The 25,742-nt window shown below is 43.3% G+C and overlaps 2 protein-coding genes across 6 annotated transcripts in view; both read right to left on the bottom strand.

The window, feature by feature from the left end:
* Nucleotides 1-149: 149 nt before the first annotated feature.
* DYNLRB1 (dynein light chain roadblock-type 1) lies at nt 150-19,048 on the bottom strand (the record flags this gene model as incomplete). Its single annotated transcript, XM_028118758.2, is given in 8 exon segments — nt 150-509; nt 4,922-5,089; nt 10,650-10,725; nt 18,607-18,642; nt 18,644-18,733; nt 18,735-18,783; nt 18,785-18,834; nt 18,836-19,048. Coding segments are annotated over 8 exon segments (726 nt in total), but the record flags the coding sequence as incomplete, so codon positions are not given.
* A 3,264-nt stretch (nt 19,049-22,312) lies between these two features.
* The window catches only part of ITCH (itchy E3 ubiquitin protein ligase), a 118,261-nt gene continuing 114,831 nt past the window's right edge, over nt 22,313-25,742 (bottom strand). For all 5 annotated transcript variants that reach the window (XM_028118667.2, XM_028118666.2, XM_028118672.2 and 2 more), the window contains one exon: nt 22,313-24,950. In XM_028118667.2, coding sequence (XP_027974468.1) covers nt 24,851-24,950 — 100 coding nt within the window. In that variant the 3' untranslated portion in view covers nt 22,313-24,850. The remainder of the gene's footprint in view (nt 24,951-25,742) is intronic.

Here is a 25,742-nt window from a genome sequence, read left to right as displayed (position 1 = left end):
AGGAAGCAGGCCTCTCTGAACCACAAATTCAATCTGCCACGGGGGCCAGAGGCAGCACTGGGGCTCAGTCTTCAGACCATGTGATTACAGAGGAAGAGAGGGGGGCAGAGAGGCCTTTTCAACCTAGTGTTTAAAGACACACAGCAGGGTAAGCATTTCAGTTATTTTTAGTTAAAGAAAAACAGCCTTTTCCAGGGGTGACAAAGTGAACCGAAGGTCAGGAGGAAGTAGGGTGTGGGCTGCTCAAAGCTCTTGCTCCAAAATCTGGAGGTGAGGAAAGAAGGCCCTCCCAAGGATTCAAGGGTGATTGGCCAGCAGAGGGATGACTTTGGTGACTTTGGTCACTGGGTTGGTCTAAGTAGGCTCTAAGGTGATTCCCACCTGCCAGGTGGTTGACATGATTAAACATTATTATTCTTGGGGGCTATTAAATTAAGGAATGATGCAGGGAGCCAAGAGAGTGGCTTATTCAGTTGGATTCTGAATCACAATCAGGAAATAGTCTTTATCTGCAAAAGAGAAAAATGAAAAAATAAATCACTAAATCATTAAATCACCAACCATAAAAGGGGAGGGGAACAATAAAAAGCATCAATGCTCAGGCTACTTCCAACTGTTGGGAAAACAGAAGATGAACTTGCAAGTTTCCCAAGGGGCTTCTGCCGTGTGGCTGCCTGGAAAATGGAGCCCCTCCCACCTGGCAGCCACGGCCTGCAGCACATCCTCTTTTCTAATCTTCATGGTACCGCATGGTGCCAACAGGGAAGTAGGAGTATCATCCCTGTTTTCTGGGTACGAAAACTCAGGTTCAGAGAATTTAAATGAATTGCCTATGGCAGTGGTTCTCAAACTAGAGGGCACATGAATTACCTGGAGGGCTGGGCTCCAAACAAACACTACTGGGCCCCACCCCTAGCCCTTCGGATTCAGTAGGTCTGGAGTGGAGCCCAAGAATTTGCATTTTTTAAATTAAGTTTTTATTTTTAAATTTGTATTTATTTCTTTAAAGTTTTCTTTCTTTCTTTCCTTACTTACTTCTCGCTACACCCAACGTGGGGCTCAAACTCACAGCCCCGAGATCAAGAGTCACATGCTCCTCTTACTGAGCCAACCAGGGGCCCCTAATCAAGTTTTTAATTTTAATTCCAGTATAGGTAAAAGAATTTGCATTTTTAACAAGTTCCCAGGTAATGCTAATGCTGCAGGTTCTAGGACAACCATTAGGTTAAGGTTGCTCTTCATTTTATTTTAGAAGAAACTGGAGAAGCAGGGCATTTCAACTTTGCCCATTTTAAACCAAAACATTTATCAAGGCTTCCATGTGCCCAGTCCTGGGCCAACTGCTTCTCATATGGTACCTCAATAAATCACTCTATGAGACAGACACTAGTGTTTTCCACTTCACTGATGCCCTGAGAGTTAAATGACTTGCCCAAGCTAAGGCAAAAACTCAGGGTGGGGTCGCTAGCTGGGTTTGACCCAGATGCTCTGCATGCCTCTGGTCTGCCCTCTGTTGAAGAGGGAAGAAATGGCAGGACCTTGGCCTTGTCTGCTTTGTGTGTGCTGATTCAAACCTAAAGTCTGCTTCTTCCCATGACGACAGGTTGTTGCAGATAGGCAGAAACAGATTTTATAAGACTGAGAGTTTCATGGCTAAGCAATCTGTATAAGTTAAAATCACTTACAAATAAAAATAGAAATAATTAACAAGCCATCAATAGAAACAGACAAAATTAGCAATATAGTGTCTTTTCTTCCAAATATCAAGCTCTAAATTCAATAATATCATTCCAAGTGCTTTCTGGGAAGCAGAGTGTTAAAGCTTGATTATGCTACATTAACTTGGCCCTTTGTATCCTTCTAAGCAGCCCGAATGGGCCTATGTATTAGTGAGGTTAATAAATGAAAACCAAAAGTCTACCTTAAAACGTCTTTTTGCACGGGCTATTCTGGGCCAGGATGGGGTGAAATCTGGCACACATATGGAGAACTAAACTATCTGAAACTACCTGTTGTTATTTGTGGTCTGGGAAGCAGCTTCTCAGTTTGATCAACCGCAATGATTAGGCGGGAAGAATGGGACAGTGGACTTCCTTCCTGGGCAGGGCTCTTCCAAGTCGTTTCCATGGTGTGGGGTGCTAACTAGAGTCGCAGAAGGACCCACCTCAACATGCAGCAACTAGGCCTGTTCTATGCTGGGGGCCATCCCCATGGGGCTTGTGCTCTGTGGAAACCTAAGGCAATCTAGTCCTAATGCGTCAGAGGCTCTGGTCAGTGGCTCCAGCCCACAAGAGTTCTGGCACCAAAATCCAATATATATATATATATTTTTTGCCATATCAAAGTGGGTGAGTCAAGGTGTCAAGTCACTGGTTTTCATCTTAAATACCATGTCCCACAGACATTCCTGAGCCCCATCCCCACAGCTCACCCCACCTCTTACTCCCACAGTGCAGGGTCAGCAATGGAGGGAGATTTAGGGAAATCATTCATATATTTACTCATCAACTATTTGTTAAATGCTTACTATGTGCTTACAAATCTGTCTTCTTAGAACTGTCTAGGCGGGGAGACTTAAAAATGCAGATGAGCAGGCTGGTTGGCTAAATGAAAAAGGCAAGATGGAGTGCTGCCAGCAGCAGGATGGCATGTGTGAGAGCCCAGGGAGAGAAGTTGGAGTCTCTTAAAGCTCTGGAAGGCAGCAGGATGGCTGGAGAAGTGGTGAGGGTGTTCAGAAGGAACACTCACCCTGTTGAAGGCAACCTCAAAGAGTCACACAGCTCTCCAGTACAAGAGAATGTGTGTGTGTGGCACTGTGGGAGCGTGAGTGCGAGACAGAGCGAGCAAGCAAGAGTGAGAGGGTGTGCAGGCCCTCCCTGCAGGCCTCTGTGTGTCACTCAGAAGGAGTCCAGCCATTCCATCCTCACCTCCACTGACAAAGCTGAGGGGCTTCTGGGCCTGTGAACTCCAAGGAGAACCTCTAACTTGGGGAGTTGCCAACCCTGGACTCAAGCACCAATCATACCCATTAACTGTGAATGCCTGTGGGTCCTCAAGGGCAAGCTGGAGATGCCTTTGCTGTCAAGGTGAGAATAGACAGTCAGGAACCTACAGACGACTCTGCCGTTCTAGAGGAGATGTTCTTGGAAGCTTTAAGCTTAAAGAGAAAGCTGTCCATGGAGAATCTAATTTGGGAATCATATCATTTGTCCTTGCCTCACAATGTGTGCCTTCCTGTGGGCACAAAGTCTGCTCTGACATGCAGGGTCAACAGAGGGACCATTCCTAGCCTAACTTTCAGGGAAGTGGAAGTTTGTGTAGCCATACAACATGAAGTCTTAGGAGGGATTTGAGTTCAAATATTTCCCAGTCTTTCTACCCCACCCAGAGCCAACCCACTCAATCAAATGGTGTGTCTCAGGAGACCAGAGCAGTATAGTACCTTACTTGACAGTTTATAGACATGGAAATAGTGGTTCAGAGATATTCCATGACTTAAGGTCACACTCAAAAGAGATAAAGCTGGGAAAAGAGATTTTGTCTGCTGCAATCTGGTTTTCCTCACAGAACCAGAGGCATCATAATGGGTTGGTAAGTGATGAATCAAACAGTGATGAAACTGATAAACACCATACAGCTTGTTTTGGAATAAATGCCTCTGAATTATCCTATGTTTTTCTCTGTAACCAACCTGCTCTGTCCCTACCCCTCTAGGGAGTGTCCCAGGGAGATTATGAGCCCCTGTGACTGGGTCAATGGTTCTCCCTTTGTATCCTTCTAAGCAGCCCGAATGGGCCAGAACAAGCCTAAGAGAACCAACACTGCCCTGCTACTGGGGTGGTTAACCCATCAGATTACCCCAGAATTCTGCAGCCAGCTTCCTCATCATCTGTGTTGCCAAGCCCAAGGACATTCAATTTCCAGAGCCTCCCTATGACCCTCCTTCATCCAGGCCCCAATCACAATCATATCACCTCTTGCCTTGAAAACCACCACAGGGTCACGTCCACACAGGTTAAGTTTGGTGTCTGATGCCTCTTCGAAAATGGACCAAACATCTCACCTCTCATTCTTTCCTACCCATGTTCTGATGGCCTAGACAAGCTGCACTGCAGCCTACCTGCATCATCACGTGCACACTTAACTATGTGGCACAGCCAAAAAAGAGAGAGGGAGGAACAGAAGTGATAATATAAAAATAGTCCTGGACAATTAATCTGTCCACTACTCCAGTCTGTGAGTGAGGTGATGCAGGCCAGGACAGGTGGCCCTGATGTTCCCTCCTGTGGTGCCAGTCCTTGTGGGCTCCTCCCAGGAGGCGCATTTCATCATCCTGCGAATGATCCTAAGACCTAAAGACAGGTATAGTTTGTACCACACAGCTCTTAAATGCAGGCCAAGCACTGCATGAGAAATAAAAGCAGCAATCTGTTCCAACACTGGAGGAAAAACTGGCCATATGGGGCCCAGAGAGACAGGACTATACTTTAGAAGTGGGCAATTTAACATTTTTTTTGGTCTTGTGCTTTGGTTTCAAATTACTGAGTTCTTTTTCCTTCAAACATAGCTTTCCCACCCCTTCAACTTGCTTACACTCTTTCCTGTGCCTTCTAGATTCAGCTCAAATGTCCCCTCTTCTGGGAAGACCTATCATACCTTCCTCTATGTTCTGTGAGACCACGATTCCCCTCTGTGGCCTAGACCCTAGTACAGGGTCTGGCCTAGAGTCACAGTGAATAAGTATTTGTTGGGGATACCAGCCAGAGACTGGCTAGGCAGTGAGGCAATCAACTCTGTACCTTCAATTCTTCAGGCCTTGCAATGGCACCTATGGGGACACTAATGTGCCAAGTATTCCTGATAAGCTATCCACAACATGCTGACAGTTTGCTCCCAAGAGGGAATGTGGAAGACCTCTTACCTGGTGCAACCATAATTTCATTTTTCTTGGAGCGAATTCGAAGGAAGGTGAGGTCATTCTGGGGGTCGATTTCACGCACTGTGCTCCGGGCCTTCAAGATGAAGTTGTGCATGAGGTTGGCATACTGTGTGGTGGTGGGATTGTCCATGGTGCTCTTGATGGGAATGCCTGAGGGGAGAGCAGGGACTGAGTAGGAAGTTGGAGCCCCTTTCTGCCCAAATTCCAACCCCATACCCTTAATTCAAGAGTACCGGACTAGCAGTTAACAATCAGTGCCACTATTTACTGAGGACTTGACAGGCACAGTGCTGAGCACTTTAAGTATGGCAGCACCAGTCCCGGAACAATGCTGGCGGTGGAATCACCATCTTCACTCGTCAGTGAGGCAACAGAAGCTCTGAGCCTTCACACAGCACAGAAGTAGTGGGGCTAGGATTCAAATGCAGGCCTGTTGGCTTCACTGCTGGGCTCCTTCCACAGGCCACACTGTCTTGACTGGTTTCCAGCAATAAAAGAGACTATCATTCAGAATACTTAGAACCTGAACAAAGAGGACAGCTCTTGTGAATTTGTAAATACTGAAAAGCAGGAAGAAGAAAAAAGGTCAGCCTGTGCCAAGACATTACCATCACTAGTGCTTTGCTTCAGTTCCCACCAAGGGAGGCTTAGGGCCCAGCTGTAAACACATGTCTATACACATGTTGGTGCCCCTCAAATTAAAGCGTGTTTCTCTGTCTGCATATAGACTTGTAAACAACATCGCTATTGCTTTCAAAGAGCCCACAACTGGCCATTCCACAGAATTAATCATTCCTTTATTGTTGGTACATAGGCTGGATTTTTTTACTTAATTACTATGCAGTGAACACCACTGTGTACCAAGCCTTTTCTGTTTTGAAGACTGTTTCCTTGCAATGAACTATTAAATGGACCTCCCTTACTGGTCAGTGCCTATCAACATGGTGGTGAAAAATGGGGCTCAGCTTGAGCCAACTCAGGACACAGTTGAATCATCAGGTGCCTATGAATCACCATGACATATCAGCAGAAGGTTCCACTGAGGAAGCCTTAAGGCCCACAGCTGACAGGCAGTTGTGATGAATGTGGCAAAAATGGCTCCTCACACATAAGTGGCTAGATTTGGGGGCCCATGACCCTGCTGGTCTGGCCCACAAGCGACCAGCTTAAGGACTGGCCAAAGGCAATCACCCTCAGGCTTACTCACAGGTGGCAAGAAGCTGGCCCAGTCTTGTCTTCTTAAGGCACAAGAACGTGAGAGTGGGCAGAAGAGGACATGATAGCAAGAGAAGCAGCTGAGTCAGAGAGGCTGTTTTGAGCCAAGTGAAGTCACAAGGACAGACTGTAGTGATCACCTGCCTCCAAGGGACAAGAGGACTTGTCTTTAAGGGCTGCTACTGGGTCCTGGATGGCGGCAGCACGCCCGCCAGGGCTCCATGGGGCCTCAGCCCATAGCAGAATCTCCCTAAGGACGGCAGTATGAGAAGCTGGGGTGACGACTGAGTAGGAACTCTGAGATCTGATGACTTGGACTTCTACCCTGGCTCTACCCCTTCGTGGCTATGTGGACTTACACAAGTGATTTAACCTCTCAAGCTTCCGTTTCTTCATCTGTAAAATAATGCTTGTGCTGTGAGGATCAAATATGGCTAATTCATTTAAAAATGTTTAGCAAGAGTACAAATGTAATGTTGGCTTGTTATCAACATCACTACATAGTAAATCCCATCCCCCAGGTAACTTGAGGGGCCAATCTCAAGGCCTGGCGAAGTGTGGATGATCAAAACTCTTGACCTTCTCTTCTTATATACCATAAGGCCATCTTCTCTCAGTCCCTCTGCCTGGAACTTTCCTTCCTTTCCCATTCTCTCATAATTCCCACTGATCCCTCAGGTGTCCATTTTCTGGTGGATCTACCCACCTCCAGATGTGGTCAATGCCTCCATTCTACCATCCCACACAATTTTCCTTCAGAGCAGCTTCCTCTGGAGTTTGATATCACACCATTATGGAAGTGACCAGGACCAGGTCTGATTTGCTTACCACTGTCCTTAAACAGACTTCACTAGGCATTTATTGCAGATGATAAATGAGTGCTCTCAAGGGCTCCTTCAGCAGTTCAAATACTGTCATGAGTTTCATCACACTTCTACTAAGTGAGAGGTGTATAAAGGAGGTAAGAAGCTAACCACTTGTTGGCTCACTTTAAAAACAAAAGAAAATGTAGGGGTAGTAAGGGGGTGGGACAGGGACCAAAACTGGGGAGAATTTCAAATAAGGACAAGAGATCAAGTCCAGATTCACAGGATGTCAGAGCCGGGGACACCACAAAAATAGCCGAATGATTAGGTCGCCTACTCTAAGCTTCTGCCTTCACAAATGGGGACTGTGCAGCCTGCAGAAGTAGCTGGTCATGAGGGAGCACGATTTCTAACTTGGGGCTCAGATCTGTCAAGACCAAGGTTGAATAGCCAGGTCCTCCCACCAAACCCAGTTTCATCAATCAACAATAAAAAACATTAACAATATTTAACGGAGGCAGTAGCCCCCCGCCTTATCTGTGGTTTCACTTTCCATGGTTTCAGTTACCCGCATCAACTCTGGTCTGGAAGCAGATGATCCTCCTGATCAGGTCAACAATAGCCTAATATTGCCTCACAATGCCTATGTCATTCACCTGACTTCACTTCATCATGTAGGCAATTTTATGATCTCACATCATTACAAGAAGGGTGAATACCGTATAATAAGGTATTTTGAGAGACAACACTCACATAATATAGTATACTGTCACAATTGTTTTATTATTACTTATTGTCGTTAATCTCTTACTGTGCCTTATTTATAAATTTAACTTTATCATAAGTATGTACATATAGAAAAAACCATAGTATACATAGGGTTGGGTACTATCCTGGTTTCAGGCATTCACTGGGGGCTTTGGAATGTATGCCCCATGGATAAGGGGGTCTACTGTATTTATTAAGCACCAACTACGTGTCAATATTGTTCTAGGTGCTGGGGATACAGCAATGAACACAAGAGAAGTCTCTGCCCTCATAAAGCTTACACATTTGAGTCTTTTATGTTGCCCTGTGTGGGTAGCAGCAGAAGATGGCAGGGGGTCTGAAGAGGTACAAATGGAATGGAATATTCCTTAAGTTCTTGGTAATTCCACTTAAATTCACACTTTTGCTATGAAACATCATTTAAATTTGGCCAAGATGAAGATGTCAAAAGGCAGTGGCAGATGGCTGGTAAGTGACTGGGATAAGGGTGTGTCATTAGTTCAGGGGCAAAAGCAATCACTCTGGGCTGGGGTGGTCGGGAAACGCATCCTGCAGGAAAAGGCAGCTGAGCTGAATCATGGGGGTAGGAAAGCCCTAGATGGGATAATAGGAATCCCTAACTAATCATCCTTCATGGAAGCTTCCAGAGAGCTTAAAGGCCCTATAGAGCAGTGAGTTCTGACCACCTCCATCCACAGCTGGGTGACCTTGAACAGGTCACCTAATTTCTCTCAGCTCTGGGTTTCTCATCTGAAAAATGGGCAATACCCCTGCCTTGCAGGGTCACGGTGTGAAATGTGAGACTAAAGTGGAAGCTCTGTAGATGGGACACAAATTAAAAATAAATAAATACATGCAATAATTTTAGCATTTATATGGCAGTTACCATACATCAGGTACTGTTCTAAAAGCTTCCCTTAAAGGAAGGTAGTATAATTATCCACATTTTACAGATGAGGAAACTGGAACAGAGAGGTTAAGTGACTAGCCTAAGATCACACAGCTGATAAAAATTAAATAGAGCCAGGATTCAAACCTAGGCAGTCTGGTTCCACATTCTATATTCTTAGCCACTGGGCAATACTGCCACATTAGTATATGAAAAAGAAGTGCCCGTTAGTATCCAAAAGGTAAGCATTTGGTGCTATATTCTCCCAATGAAAAAGCTCAAGCTTGGGGGCAGTTTTAAAGCAAAACTGAAGGCTGTGGCTTGCAAATACTGATGGAGGCCTATTCCCTCCCCATTTGGGAAACAACCCCAGGAGCTGCTCCTTCCCCAATTGGGGTCAAAAAATGTCCAGTCTGAGAAGACAGTCTCTCTGGGAAATATACAAATAGTCTTTCAGATCTTGGAGTAAGAAGGAGCCAAAAGAGATTGCCCGGATCAACCACTCCACTTACGGCAGCTGAGGTCTGAAGAAGGGAAGAGGAAGCCCCAGGCCCTCCAGCTGAGCACTGGCAGACCTGAGCTGCCTCCACAGTGTCCTGAGAGCCCCCAACCTGCTGCCTGCTTTGACCACATGGTATAATTAGAGTTTGACAAAGCTGGGGAGCATGTGCTATGCGCTGCCTAGTTCTGGGCTGGCCAGGGTCTGACAACTTGGAAAATAACATTCTAACTAAGGACATGCCACTTCTACTTTTTCACCCTTGATGACTTTCATTCTGCTCTATTTAAGTAGGCATTATTGAGAATTCTGCCTTTCTAAAAACAAGGGCTAGAATGACAACACCTACGCACAGAGCTCTCAAGGAGTCTCGAACAAATCAGAGTTGACTAAATGCACTGCACTAGAGCATGGGGGAGCCCAGCTGGGTGACTCTGGGCATGGCCTGGGCTACAGACCAGCAGCTACTCTCTGTTCCTTCACAGTACAGTGTGGGAGAGAGAGCACAAGTGCATTCAGATGGACCTGGCATGAAATCTTGGTTCTATAATGGCGGCAAATCAATTAAATTTCTAGATTCCGTCTTCTCCACTGCAAAATGGAGACAACAGGGCTGCTTTATGGAATAAATGAAACAATATGTTTGTAAAGCACTGGCCTGTGGCCTGGCACTGAACAAGCATGTGATAAATGTTAGTCCTTTTCTTCACCATGTCTATTGCAGTTTGGGAAAATAGTATCTGTACTCTTCTAGTTGTTGAAATAATGCTATAGAAAAGGAGGGAGGGGTGCCTGGGTGGCTCAGTCGGTTAAGCACCCAACTCTTGATTTCAGCTGAGGTCATGATCTTAGGGTTGTGAGATCGATCCCCCCATTGGGCTCAGTGCTGGGCATGGAACCTGCTTAGGATTCTCTTTCTCCTTCTCCCTCTGCCCCCCCTCCCTGCCCCACAAAAGGAGGGAAAAGCTATAAGCATTAAGAAGTTGACCAGAGTATTATCTAGTAAAAAAGTAGAAACAGGGGCACCTGGCTGGCTCAGTGGGTAGACTGTGCAACTCTTGATCTAAGGGTTGTGGGTTTGAGCCCCATACTAGGGGTAGAGTATACTTAAAAATAAATGTAGAAACCATATAAATGGTGGATGGTGGATAAACATTGCACTGGCAGTTAAAAATTTTGCTTATGTAAATCATGAAGAAAAAAAAGCCAAAGAACAAGCTCATGAGTAAACATATGAAAAAGAGTAACAATTATAATTATGACCAAGAAAAGATGTACCTGGGCAAGGGCTAAAAAGCATGGCATAGTAAAAAGTATAATCTCTCAGGGCAGTGGGATTGAGTGAATTTTTCCTTTTTTAAACTTTGGAATTCCAATAATAGTGCTAAGACACTGGAAGTGCTTAAAAAAGGGTAAAAATTAGATCCTGTATATGAAGGGGCTTAGTAAACAATAAGTGTCATCCTGTGTTTGGGCTGTTTTCTTGGGGCCTGCTTGTGAGCAGAGCAGGTCATGGCCAAAGGGAAGGTGTACCTTCTGTGTTCACCACGATGATGCCCTGTACTCCCTTCTGGCTCTGAAGTCGCTTCAGTGTCTCCTCCACCTCTGCCTGCCAGAGAGAACAAGACCCAGGTTAGGAGGGGTCAGGAAGACTGAACTGACTCCCTCATACTCCTGGCAGATTAATCACACATTTGTCTTCCAATAACAAACAAGTGACATCCAGGCACATGGCACCTCCTCAAAGCTCCCCAGGCCTGTTTGGAGTGGTCCCTGGGCCATCCACAGGGCTTAAACCATCTGCTCACAAATCCCAGCATGGGGTGTGGCTACTCCTGGCTCTTTGCCCACTAGGCACTATTACCTCTCCCTGCTTAGCTATTTGAGAGAATATAAATACCTTTCTTGGGAGTACAGACACATCCATGACTCAACATATTTGGGACACTTGGGAGACCAGACTCTGATGATTTGAAAAAACCCTAACAGTGGTGTCTAATAGGAAGGAGACTAAGTTGTCATTTGTGGCCCAAACAGCACAAATGAAAATATTCCAAAGGAAGACAAATGACTCCATGAGGATAAATTCAGTGACTTAGTTAGCTAGCATCTGAGACAGTGTGACACATGTCACACAGCCACAGGACATGTGCCTGGGGAAGGGGCTCATTAATCCTGATTCTTCAGAAACTAGCACATGGCATTTGGGACCTCACTCCATGATGCCAGGCCTTCTATATTATCACTCCCATCTCTTTTACCTTTCCTTCAACTCTCTCCATCTCCATGCCTATACCTCCCTATCTCTACATCTTTTTTACCTTAACAAGGAAATCCAATAAATTCTTCTAGGCCATCTAAGACATACCTCTTCCACGAAGCTTTTATTGATCCCCCAACTCTGGAGTCTTTGCCTACTTCTGACTCCCCAAACTCTTGACTGTACTTCTCTAGGAATGCATTAGATACTGGTTTACTTGTTTCTATAATGCTCTTGTAGAATAGGTGCTCAATAACTGCTTAACTGAACTAAGCCAACTCTGTGGATGGAAACTGGCCTTAAAGTGTGCTTGTTCTTAGGAGGCCCCTTCCAGACCAGTCCAGAATCCAGGCAGAAGCTACTCAAAGGCTGAGTCAGGCTATGTTGAAAACAGACACCATCCACCTAAAGAAAGTGGTTTCCCACCCTCAAGGACTAATGAGTTGGCCTGGAGGGGAGGAGCTTCTAAACACTGATGGAGAGAGCACAATGAATTACTGTTTTTCTAATAGGAACAAGGCTGACAATCCAATCACTACCACCCAGTCCCCAATGATATAAGAATACTCAAATGCTGGAGAGAAGAGCAAACAAGTTCCTCCTATGAGATGGCAAACAGCCTGACACCTCATAAACAAGCAAGCTAGGACTCTGAAAAAAATAAAAGCCACATTGAGAGCAGGGAATTATAGATAAGGTTTTCTTTTTTTTTCAAAACAGGCTCTTTTTACTCCATTATACTGTTTCTACTTAAAAACATTTTTTGGGGTGCCTGGGTATCTCAGTTGGTTAAGTGTCCGACTCTTGGTTTCGGTTCAGGTCATGATCTCAGGGTCATGGGATTGAGTCCCTCCCACATCAGGCTCTGCACTCAGCGCAGAGTCTGCTTGAGATTTTCTCCCTCTCCCCACCCCCCCAACTCGTGTTCTCTCTCTTAAATAAACTTAAAAAAAAAAAGAAAGAAAAAAGAAAACCAACAACAAACCACCAAACCCAAACATTTTTTTAACCCTTCTCTGTGTATCCAAGAAAGAGATCTCTAATATGAGGACTGTAGAGCTCTGACATGTTCATCATTAACAGCTCGGTCAATGTGCAATCAACCCAGGGAAGGGAAAGAAAGCTAAAATCAAAGGTGTCAGAATAGAGGTCTGAAATATCCCCTGGAGGTTGGAAAGTGGGGCTGAAATGAAAAAGATGAATACTTCATAACTGCTATTCACTTCAGCCCTACTTCAGGTATATGGGTAACCAGAAAACAATGTGCCAGACATTGTTTTAGGCCTGGGGATGCTATAATGAACAAAATCTAACAAAAACCCTTGGGAGGGGCAGACATTAAAAAAAAAAAAAAGAGTAAAATATAATGTCGGATATAGTGGGGAAGGGGGATCTGGAATGCAGGGGTTGATGGCATTTTTTTTTTAAGATTTTATTTTATTTGAGAGAGAGAACACAATCTGGGGGAGGGGCAGTGGGAGAAGCCGACTCCATGCTGAGCAGGAGCCTGACATGGGGTTCGATCCCAGGACCCTGAGACCATGACCTGAGCCAAAGGCAGATGCCCAACCAACTGAGCCACTCAGGTCAGCAATTTTAAATAAGGTGGTCAGAGAAGGCCTCACCAAGGTGATAGCTGAGTAGAGATCTGAGTGAAGAAAATGAGGGAGCTAACGTGGATTTCTAAGGAGAGTGTTCCAGACAGCATGAAGAGCAAGTACAAGAGCCCTGAGGTAGCATGTTCCAGGGCTCACAGGAACCAGTGTGGCTTAAGTACAGCGAGCCGCAGGTGGCCAAATGAGAGAGCGAGCCTGGGTCAGATTAGATTTCAGTGGGTTTGGTAGACCACAGCAATGTCTTTGATTTTTAATGGGGATGATATGGGGAGCCACTAGCAGGTTTTGAGGAGAGGAGTGACAAGATCTGATGTTTCAGAACAATGGCTCTGGTTGCTGTGTGGAGCACAGACTGCAGGGGGCAAGCACAGCCTGCCTGAGCCTGGGCCCAGACATGGGCAGCTCCCTCTGAAGGAAGCAACCTTCTCTCCCTCATTCATTGCTTGATGTAACTAACTCACAACTCTTTGGATTCAGCTCATGAGCCTTCTGTGGGAGACCTTCTCCCCGCTTCTGTCCCTCTTCTAGGTACCCTTGGCACCCTGCCTTCACAGCACTTGCCACAATGGGATGAACTATCTGTGCTCCCCTAGACCCAAAACACCCCAGGAACAAGGACCTCAACTTTATAGCCCCACTACCTGGCATAGTATAGGCTCAGTAAATACTTAATGAACAAATAAAAAGCATTTTTACAACCATGTTTTACAAAAATCAACCTTTTCAAGTATAGGAGGGGGGACATAGCCTTACAATACCCAGGGTAAACAAGAGCTAGGGTTTAGGTGATCCTACGTTTAATGAGAACCCACAACCAAGACCTGGCTGCTTAAAGAAAACACACACCAAGAAAGGGATGATATACAATTATACATTAACCTGCTCAGTACCTGCTACAGGTCAGATATTGGGATGAATGTTTTCAGACACCTCTCTCATCTGAACCTTCCATGGTTAGTAGGATCTCCATTTTACAATGAGGAAATGGAGATTCAGAAAGGAGTTTTGCCCAAGGACACACAGCAGGTCAAGAGAAGAGCTGAATATGCCACTGACCACAACTGATGAGGTCCCTGCCCGCAGGGAGCTCACATTCTGGTGAAGAGACATTTTTTTTTTTTTTTTAAGATTTTTATTTAATTGAGAGAGAACAAGCGCAAGTGAGAGAGAGAGCAGAAGCAGAGAGGCAGAGGGAGAGGGAGTAGCAGGCTCCCTGCTGAGCAGGGAGCCCAGATGCGGGGCTTGATCCCAGGACACCAGGACACTGGAATCATGACCTGAGGGGAAGGCAGGCACTTAACTGATTGAGCTACCCAGGTGCCCCAAGATTTCTTTTCTTTTTTTTTTTGATGGCTGATGGTGAAGAGACATTCAAAAATCAAGTAACCATGATTCCTGCAGAGTACAGGGATAGGGCTGGGGGGCAGGGGAATATACTTTGGCTAGTGTGGTCTGGAACACCTGAGAATGTAATCTTTAAGCAAAGAACTAAATGATGAAAAAGAAAAGCACTCCAGGCAAAGGACTGAAAGCAAAGCCAATGAAGTGGAAACAAGTTTGGCATGTTTAAAGAATAGAGAGGGCTAGTATTGCCAATGTTTTTTGATTCTTTGCTAATCTGATAGGCAAAAATCATATAACAGAAAGTCAACTTTTCCTTAACTTTTAAGAGTTATCAGTGAAGTTGAAATGAAACTTACTGTTTACATCTCTCAATTTTGAGTCTTTTGATTTTTCCACATACCTATTGATTTTCAAAAACTTTTATATGTTAGGAATATTAGACTTTTGTCTAGTATATAGTTAAATATAATAAAAATGTTTTTCTGTAAGACTAAAGAATAGGCTTTTCCAACATGATCCCAATCAGTAGGATGGGGCTAGGCCTGGGAGAGTTGGGGATCATGAGGTCTAGAGGGGTCTCCAGGAGACAGAAGGGCACCAGCTATCTATCTGGGTTCAGAAGAAACTGCTTAAAACCTCAAGTTCAGTCTTAAAAGAGCCAACAAGAAAAACTAATGTTGCCAAAAAGCCACAAGCAGCAATCCTAGGCAGGCATCCAAGTCATGCCAGCTCTAGATAAAATTTGTCATTCTGAAGAGCTAGCCAACTGGTACCAGAAATATGGTGGATATGTAATAGAGTGGATATGCAGTCCCTCAGGGTTGGCTCACAACCACAATCCTGTCCTGCTCCTAGAGAGAGCCCAACTAGTATCCTCTGCATCCTGGGTCCTAAGTACTACTAACATGGGTGTCTGCATCAGGCAAGAAACAAGCCTTCCAGGTTCTTTAGTTCCCAGGTACATGTTGCTGACAGATAGAAAAACAAGTAGCAGTAAAACTCCAGGATTATTTATTGGTTCAGCATAAGAGGATTAATCATCAGAAGCATATGATTCACAAAGAAACTGTGACCAATCTGACTGCTAAGCATAAACATTTGTATAATTTGTATTGTAAAATTTGTATAAAAATGAATCAAAAGGACAAAAAAACCTGCATCTAATATAACAAAAGAGTAATTCCAAAACATCACACAAAAATGATTAAGAAAATAAAGTCTAGGGGCACCTGCGTGGCTCAGTTGGTTAAACGTTTGCCTTCAGCTCAGGTCATGATCCCAGGGTCCTGGAACTGAGTCCTGCATTGGGCTCCCTGCTCAGGTAGGAGTCTGCTTCTCCCTCTACCCTTCCCCCCTCCTCGTGATCTCTCTCTCATCTTCTCTCTCTCAAATAAATAGTCTTAAAAAAAAAAAAAAGAAAAATAAAGTCTAAAAGTTAAGTGGGCAAAAAAGATACTAGCAGAAAGTATACCTAAGAGAAATTACAAACACACAAACATGTTCACTGTTTCCTGAAAAAGGAGACATTTCATTTCATTCCTAAAAAAATGAAAAACTGTAGCGATGAAATACCTTTTTTTAAAGATTTTATTTATTTTTTGACAGAGAGAGAGAGAGACAGTGAGAGAGGGAACACAAGCAGGGGGAGTGGGAGAGGGAGAAGCAAGCTTCCTGCGGAGCAGGGAGCCGGATGCGGGACTTGATCCCAGGACCCTGGGATCATGACCTAAGCCGAAGGCAGTCTCTTAACGACTGAGCCACCCAGGTGCCCCTGATGAAGTATCTTTTTAAATCTAGCAGTTATGGCAAAATTGGTACAAAGGCAATTCGACCTTTTGGGAAAGCTATAGGACAACACTACTGCAAGACCCATAAGTTTTGGTCCCTTGGCCTCGAAGTTCTTTTCCTGAGAATTTCTCCTAAGGAAATACTCTAATAATTTTTTAAAAATACTCTACACATACAGAAGTAGTCATCACAGCATTATCTCAACTAATGAAGAGCTAGAAATAACCCAAATGTATACCAGGGGGAATGTTTCACAAATTATGGTACAGCTATTTTACTGTTATTTGGTCACTAAAAATAATTGACCACAAAGGTGATGTAGCAACAAGGTTAAATGTCTTTGGACATTAAATCAAACAAAAAAGAACAAGAATTACATCTTGAAAAATAGGCACATGTGAACGAAGAGGAAGGAGAACATACAAAGATGAAAATAGTTGTGTGGTGAAGTAAAACTAGAGAGAATTATGGATGATTTTTATATCACCATTCTGAAGGGCAATTTGGCAGTTTCTACCAAACTATAAAATATGCATGCCCGAAGTAACACTTCTAGGAATCTGTCCTATATCTGACATAGACACTAGCGTGAGCGTGCGCGCGCGCGCACACACACACACACACACACACACACACACACACACACACACAAAGACAACAGTTACTGCAGGGGCGCCTGAGTGGCTCAATAAAGTGTACGACTCTTGATTTCGGCTCAGGTCATAATCTCAGGGTCCTGGGATGGAGACCAGAGTCCAGCTCTGTGCTCAGTGCGGAGTCGACTTGAGAATTCTCTCTCCCTCTCTCCCCGCCCACTTGCATTCTCTCTCTCAAATAAATAAATACATCTTTAAAAAAGAAGACAACAGCTACTGCAGCATTGGCTACAGTGAAAAACTGTAAATCACCTAAATGTATTTACTGCAATGGAATATCCCCTTAAAAAGAATGAAGATTTGTATATATTGCCATGGAAAAATGTTTGGTATTTTTAAGTGAACAGTGTAAGCTTTAGAAGGAGATACCTCTTTCTATATATAGCCTAAAGTAAACTTAATATGTAGAAATATAAACGTTCCAGTTTCATGTGATAAACAGGTTATATATAAATGTGCTTATGCACCAATCAAATCTAGGAGGAAACACACCCAACTGCCAACAGTTGTTTACCATAGCAGAGTGATCTGGGTACCACATGCACTTTCTACATTACATACGTTGAAACTGCTTGAATTGCTTAGTATGTGTATCTAAATGTTTTGCCTTTACGAGTATAAACACACAGTAGCACGGTACAGGTTACAGTACCATTTGTGTCAGAAAAAAGAGGGAGCAGAGGCGCCTGGGTGGCTCAGTCAGTTAAGCGTCTGCCTTCAGCTCAAGCCATGATCCCAGGGTCCTGGGAGGCTTGCTTCTCCCTCTCCCACTTCCCCTCCTTGTGTTCCCTCTCTGTCTCTCTCTCTGTCAAATAAATAAATAAAATCTTAAAAAAAAAAAAAAAAGAAAGAAAGAGAAAGAGAGAGCATATACATGCCTGTATTTGCGTGTAGATATATAAGGAACTAATTTTCAACTCTGGAGACTGAGGCTGGGGATCAGGGCTGAGTGGGAGATTTATTTTTCAGTTAGATCCTTCCAGATTATTTTTCTTACTGTGTGCAAGTATTATCTGTTAAAAATTAACTTTTTTTTACAGTTTAAAAAGTGATGTGAAAGATGAAGTTATATATGTTCAAAGCATTATTACATGTTTTTAGTGATGTAAACACATTATCTGTGGTGTAATAATAAATGAAAAAAGCAGAGTCCACAATTGTACATTCAATAGGAGCTAAACTATATTAAGCGAAAACCGAGGACAGAAAGACAAAAATACGTCTTCTAATTATAAGTGCTTGCCTCTAGGTCATGGCACTGTTCCTTTTTCCTTTGCCATTTTTCTTGTGGGCTTTACATTTTTTTTTTTAAGATTTTATTTATTTATTTGACAGAGAGAGACAGCGAGAGAGGGAACACAAGCAGGGGGAGCGGGAGAGGGAGAAGCAGGCTTCCCGCGGAGCAGGGAGCCCAATGTGGGGCTCGATCCCAGGACCCTGGGATCATGACCTGAGTCGAAGGCAGACGCTTAACGACTGAGCCACCCAGGCGCCCCAACATTTTTAAATAAAATTGATTTCACATTTCAGAAGTCTCCAAGCTTTCTACAAGTCGGGAGGATAAAAAACACGAGAAAACAAACCTACAAAGGCATAAAGAGCCAACAGTTCCTGCCAGCAAGGTTTTGGGATGCCCAAGGATGGACCCCGTCGATTTCTGATTCATGCAGTAAGTTCCAGACGCTCGAAAGAACCACAGGGACAGAAAGGCGTCAGTCAAGCTTCTAGGGTTCAAATCAACCTCCGCCATTTCCCGAGGCAAGACACTTCATTTCACTCGGCTTTAGACTCCAAGTATGTCAAATGGGGATACTGGTCGCACCTACCTCACAGAGCTGTGGTGAGGAGAGCCAAGATACGGAAAGCGCTTAGCAGTGCCTGACACAAATTAAGCTTCTAGGAAGCATCATTATTATTATCGCGCAACAAGGCCCGGGACGCTAGGATGCAGGGAACTGTGGGTCGGCCTCCCCATCTCCGTCAAACCCTGGCCGAGGCCCGAGCTCTTGCTTCCGGTCAAGGGTCAGAGGGATCCGGTGGCCCCCGCTCGGTCCCCTCTGTCCCCTCGGTCCGGGTCTAGAGGCCCGCGCTGCCCGGGTTCCGCCCTCCCGTCAGCTCGGGCCCAGCCCCGCCCAACCCTGCCCAGCCTCGCGGATTCCCAGCCCGGCACTCTGAGACGCCCCCGGAGAATGAAGGGCCAGGCGCAGGGTGGTGGGCGGCCGTACTCGGCCACCTTCCGGCCGCCAGCCACAAACTCCGGGCGGACACTCACCATCTCCAAACAAACGGGTAGCTCCGCGACCCCGGCACTCCGTCCAGTCCCGGTACCTTTCCGCGCCTGCGCACAGCACCCTGTCCAAAACGGACAGCTCTGGTAGCCTATCAGGAGCCAACGTGGGACGCGGACAGGCGGGTCTTTGCTCCCCCAGGGCTTGTAGGGAATTTACCAGGCGCTGTCCGAAAGTGGAAAGCATAGGAGCGCTTCAGCTATGGAAAATTCACAATTCCTTCTGTGCCGATGCTGATTAGTGGTGTCAGAAGAGGATTTCAACTCTCAACCGAGGTCTGAGCTGGCTCTGGAAGCCCTGGGTGGACGGTGGTGGGCGAGTACGAAAGCGAGGTGGGGGGTTGCTGAGACCCCCTTTGCGCCCCGATTAAGGCAAAATGAGGCGCGGTGCCAAAATGCACCGAAGGCACAGTAAAGTCAGGTAGTGGGACTGGAGTCATGCGTCTCTGGGGTCTCCAGAGCGACCCCCTTAGGAATATTCCGGGCAGGTTCTCAGATGGAGTGGTCAGATTTAGGACTCCGGACTTCAGCTCCACCCCTGGGTTACCTTGGAGAAACCACTTTACATCTCTGTGCTCCCTCATTTTCTCACTTTAAAAGGGGGGAGCCTTCTTCGCAAAGCCCCACGTTGTCCCATTTTCTGTTCTTTTGCCTTTGTTAGAAAACAATTCGATGGAGTAAATTTGAAGATCTAATTGGCTTTATTACACGAGTCATGAATCGGGCAGCATCCCAGCTAAGTAAATAGAGGGAAGCTCGGCTGAGCTATATAAAGACTTTTACAGTCAGAGGGAGAGCATAAAAAAAGAAAGCAGTTTATCAGCAAGGAACGAATTATTTAGGCCCTTATAAGGGGAGAGGAACGGGTCAGTAAATTTACTAGTATTGACCAGGAAATTCCATGTTGACTGGTTCAAGATTACATTCCTGGGGAGGTTGCTCAATTCAACACAGATAATCTAACTCCAATTTTTCATTCCACAGCAGCCTCTCTTAATTAGGGAAGAATGTGCTGCTACTTCCAGGGGGGTCTGGATGTTAAGAGGATCGGATAGTGACTTTACAGTAAAGTGAGAAAACTGGGCAGACACCGTCTTAATCAGAGGATCAAGGTTAACATTACTAGTAATGGAATATAAACGTTTAGGCAGGCAGGCTTTGGAGTCACAGTCCAGAATTCCAGTTTGCACTCTTGCCACTGAATAGCCTCAAGTTAATCACTTTGAGCCTCCATTTTATTATCTGTAAAATAGAAATAATCATCCCTGAAAGTGGCCAGGAAGACTAAAAGACAGTTGCATGTGGCATATCTAACAATGTCTGGGACATAGTAATAAATGTTAGTTGTCCTGGGACTAAGTGAATATAGGTGTGGTATTGGTTGCTAGGATGGGGAAGACAAACAAGAGCAGGTCTGAATTAGAAATGAAGAAAAATAACAGTATGAGTGTTTTCACCGTAGATATGACTGCAAATTCTCAAGGTCCTGTCCTGTGAGGTGCCTTGAGGAAGCCCTCTTGCCCACAGCAGCTTTGCTTAATGGGAACCTGTTAATAAGGGACAAACATTGTCCTTCTGAGGTCTTCACTGAAGACCCTCCTCTCCTTGCCAAACAGCAAGATACCCTGGAATCCTTCCAGCAAATGTCCTGACCACAAAGAAGCCCTACAGACACATAGGCTTGTTAACTGAAATAGGCTGGGAATGACAGCAATTTCTGTTCTAGAGTTACATGATAGGAGACATTTCCTAAAAGTTCAGATAACAACAGTCAGTCGGCCACAGCTGAGTCTTGTTTGATGTTTTTTTGTATGGTTTGGGACCAGAAAGCCAAATGGTAAGAACAACTATTTCCCATGGAAATTTTCCACATGCTGGGAGGGACCAGTCTTCCCCCATTTTCTCAGCCACACTGAAACTAGATCTTTCTAGCTGCTTATTTGAAACATTAAAAAGGATAGAGTCTACTTCTCCGGACCTAGGAGGGACCTGCAGTTTCTGTCCTCTAGTCACTGTTATTAGTTCAGCATTAAAAAAACCAATCCCCTTAGCCTCTCACCACTGGTTCCATTTTAAATGAGAGCATGATCACCTGGTTTCCTAATAAGAAAAAGGTCTACTGAAGCTAGAGAGGACAGCTTTTTGAGGCCAGTCTTGGTAACGAGCTGGTGGTTCTCTATTCAGCACCCATGCTGGGGTCCTGTTTTAGAGCACATTTAGTTGTCTTAGAAAAGCAGATGTCTTCATTTTGGTTCTCTTCAACATAGGTGACAAATCCAGTCTTACCTCAGTGGGTCTTTCCAGTTTTTTCTACCTACTCCACAGTACAGGCCAGGTTATAACCCGCCCACTTAGAAAAGCAGAGAGGCAGAAATCTATACAACTCAATCATACAGAAAGAAGGCTTCACTGTAGGTAGGGAAAACCTCCTTACTCAAGACTAACAGGACAGTGTGCAAATAAAGGACCAAAAAAGTTTAATTATAAATGCAGTCTTACATCTTTTAAGGAAATGCAAGTGAGGCAGCCCCGTGAAGGACCTTTATAAGAGCACTTGACTCCCTGTGATATTTGTAGAGTTACCTGAGTATTTGAAGTTACAGTTCAAGAAAACAAAGGAACTCCAATACAGTAATATACAATCCAGTGCTGCCATTCCCTGTTTTTAGTAAATGAAAGCATACCATATATACAAATACTTTTGTAAATAACTCTAATAAAAGAAAAACAAAAAATAAGGGGGGGCTGGAGATACCAACAATATTAAGTAGAAGTAAGTAACCTAAAGGAGTTCAGATGGAATTACATCCAAAACAAGGAGGCTAGAATAGAAATAGAGAAGTCTAACTCCATGAGTCATCCCTGGTAACATTTTAGATTATTAACCAGATAAATAAAAAGGGGCAGAGTGGGCTTGACTGAAATAGTTCATTTAGGATGAGATCTTTGTGGGCAAGTGAGTCATTTTTCACTTAAATTTCTGATGCATTGACATTGTCAATCTCTTGATGAAAAATTAATACCTGAATTTTAAATAGAGTTATTGTAAGTCTTATGAAATTAATTCTTCTGCACTCTGATACAAGATCATAAAAGACACAGCAGGAATTTATTATTATGAGCTGCTGGATCAGTTTTAAACCACTCTATCTGATGAAATGAGTGAGGTCCTTCCCTCTTGACCCAGGCTGTGAAATGTTGTCTTCCCCAAATCTCCCAAAAGAGCAGAAGAATAAGGCAGTTGCTCATTTTACTTTGTTTTTATTTCAACATAACATGCAGTAAAAAAAATTAACAGGATTTATTAGCATTTACAATGCTTACAAAGAAAAAGGACTCTAAAAGCAATTTAGTTCAGATTTAAGAAATCGCTCTAATTGAACACTTACAATAAATCTATTTCCAAATGTTCAGTTTGGACCAAAGTTTAAAATAGCATTTGGTAGGTATTTATGTCTGCTATTTGTAGTATTTTTATATAACCTCTGATTCTTGGGATATCCAGCCCCCATTTTCCTAACACAGCAGGGAAGACATATACATGTGGCCATTTAAATTAAAGGAAGAAATGGAGTAAGGGAGATCCCAGGCTGCAAAAATATATACAAGCATTTACCTTTTCCAGAACTAAACGTTTCTTCCATAAAAATATTAAATAGCCAAGCCCTATAGAACTAGGGCCGGGGCTACTTCAAATATAACTATTCTGTATTTTAAAAATATAGGGCAGAAAGCCTTTTGGGTAATATTTATACATTTTCACACAATATTTCTAGGTCCCTAAATGAATCATCAAGCATTATGTAGAACAAAAAAAAAGTCTACTTTTTTTACATTATTTAATTTAATCTCATAAATCTCTAGTAAATATTGTAGATAACTACATTTTAATGAGAATTCACCTCAATAGTAAGACTTTATAGAAGGCTTAATCTCCACAGCCATATATTACCAAAGTTCAGATTTATATAATGAATGGATAGTTGGCAGACATTCGCTCTGTAAGACAAAGCAATAGCATTTTCCCCCTACCAACAAAAAGGCAGAGTCCCTACTTGGAAACAACTACGGCTTTTAGAGACCATACATTTCCTGGAGTATATGGAATAAAAAACAAAGATAGGGTTGGGGAGAACCTAATCTCCCCCCTTTACACTGACAATTTGTAGATGAGGCAACCCTTTCACTCAAGTCTGCTTTATGATGGCAGTGTTTTAGAGCACAGTTATGCAAGTTTAAAAATGTTTTTGTTGTTGTTCCAGGATGTAAGAGGAGTTAGGGACAAAGAAAAACCATTTTCTTTCCATGTGGAACAGGGGTTTGCTACTCTCTGCTTATTTTTGGCTCAGTGCTACTTGTTCATGTTATGCTACTGAAACCTGCCAAAGTCCTGTTTCACGAATTATGAGGCTGTCCTCAGGGTTCAGCTGTGATGGGCACTCAGCTGACAGGCTTCAACCCACTGTCCATAAAGTTAAACCTCTGACAGCAGCCTTCCTGACATTAGGCTAAGTTAAAAGAATTAACTATAGAGACATTCAAAAGTGCACTAATCAGATATCAATGGAGCAGTATGAAATTAAACAGTCATGGGAAAAAGAAGGAAAAGCCTGTTAAAAATTTTTTGGAGTGAAGAGAATATCCAATTCAGGACAATGTAAAGAATGGAAAGGACTACTCCAAGGTGTCAGAGAAATGATCATTTGAAGACTTTTAATTCATACAGAGAATACATTTCTGTGGTTACTAGAAATGTATTGCTAGTAAATGTATTACTCCCTTCTTTTTAGCCAGTACCACAGCTCTCCCTCTCTAATGAAAATGTAATTTAGAGGATGTTTCATTGACCTCTTTCTTTGGGTGTAAAGTACTCTAGTTATAACTTGAATTCCTTAGCAATAATTAAATATAACTGAAGTTGTTGGATTATGATAGATGCAATTTACATATAGGAACATACAAAAATTGTCAATGATGGCCTTTGATGAATTTAGCTAAATTAATCCCAATTCTATGTTAACTTTTATAAAACCACCATGAAGGAAGAAGCACAGTGTTAATACTGTTTGTAAAGTTTAGTATTTGCAATTAAAACAATTAAACTTCCAAATGAAGAGAGTTATAGGGTCATTTGCAGGCTGGGACCAACTTCTCCCTGAATTCCAAGTAACAAAACTGCTTTGTAGAGTGATTCAAGAGTCTTGCATCACTTTCCAAGGATAACAGCAAAATGATGCATGGATTCATGCTCCGGAAGGAAAAACAATAGTCAGGCCAGGCTGAAATGAGAGGGAGAGCACAAGCCAGAAGTTTGCTCACATCCCCAGAAGCTGGGCTAAGTTTGCGCTTTTAACAAATACCTCTCACCAAGAGGCTTAAGATCTTACATATTTCATGTACCAAGGGACTTCCCTGCATATCTGCAGAAATCTCTAAAAGAAAAAAATCTACTCCCCAAGTGAGACTTTTGACACACATATACAAAACTGTTGTTAAGGTAACAATCTAGTGGAATAAGACAAGGCAGATTTCATTGCTGTGTTAAATCTCATGTTAAGTAAGGTTTGACTAGTCATTTGCAGATCTGATTTCTGGAAACACTGAGTAGAAATCCAGAATCACTGGGAGATAAATCTCAATGATAACATTAATTTACTTACACTCAAATAACTCTCTAAACAGTCACAGCCCTATTTTACAACAAGATGTGCAACAAGCAGAGAAGGAAAAGGACAGACATTGCAAATAAGTTCATGTCCTTTGGTGGCACAAGTTCTTCAAAGTTACTCTTGTCCAAATCCTTCTGTTTCTTCAATGGCAAATAACAGCTTTTCTTTCAGTTGCTCATAGCTCTTGTAGGGTGGCAGGTCCAGGCGGTTAAAACTAAAAGTAAGAATTGTTAGCTTGAGAAAAGGAAATATACAAAGAATCATATGAGCAGTCTAGTATTTAACAACACTGGTTTTAAAGTCAGGCAAAATTGAGTTCAAATCCCAGCTCTGTCACTGGGCCTTTGAACAAGTGCTTTTACCTTTCTCAATTTTGGTTTCTTCTTTGTTAACATGGGAATAACAGTATTTATCTTTCAGGGTAGAGTGAAGAACTAACAAGTGTATACAGAACACAGGGCCAAGAGTTAGTCCCCTCAAACTCTCCCATTCACCCTAATCTAGATTAGTGGTCAGCAAACTTTTTCTGTGAAGGGCTAGATAGTAAATATAGGCTTTGTAGGCCACAGGTCTCTTATCAAAAGGTTTTTAAGTACAGATCTTCCTTGACTTACGACAGGGTTACATGTGGATAAACCTATGATAAGTTAAAAATATCATTAAGTCAAAAATGCATTTTAATACATCTAACCTGCCAAACATCATAGCTTAGCCTAGTCTACTTTAAATGTGTTAAGAACAGCTTCATTAGCCTACAGTTGGGCACAATCATTGAACTCAAAACCTATTTTATAATGAACTGTTGAATATCATGTGATTTATTGAATACTCAAAGTGAAAAACAGAATGGTTGTATGGATATGGACTGGTTTAAATATAGTGGTTGTTTACCCTGATGATTGCTGGCTGATTGGGAGCTGCAGCTCACTGCCACTGCCCAACATCATGAGAGAGTATCATATACATATTGCTAGTCCAAGAAAAGATCAAATTCAAAATTCAAATT

Source organism: Eumetopias jubatus, unplaced genomic scaffold (assembly GCF_037043125.1).
Source record: "Eumetopias jubatus isolate StellerSeaLion01/CBP00866 unplaced genomic scaffold, mEumJub1_p1.0 scaffold_9, whole genome shotgun sequence".
NCBI lineage: Eukaryota > Metazoa > Chordata > Mammalia > Carnivora > Otariidae > Eumetopias > Eumetopias jubatus.
This window is presented reverse-complemented; position numbering and strand designations above follow the sequence as displayed.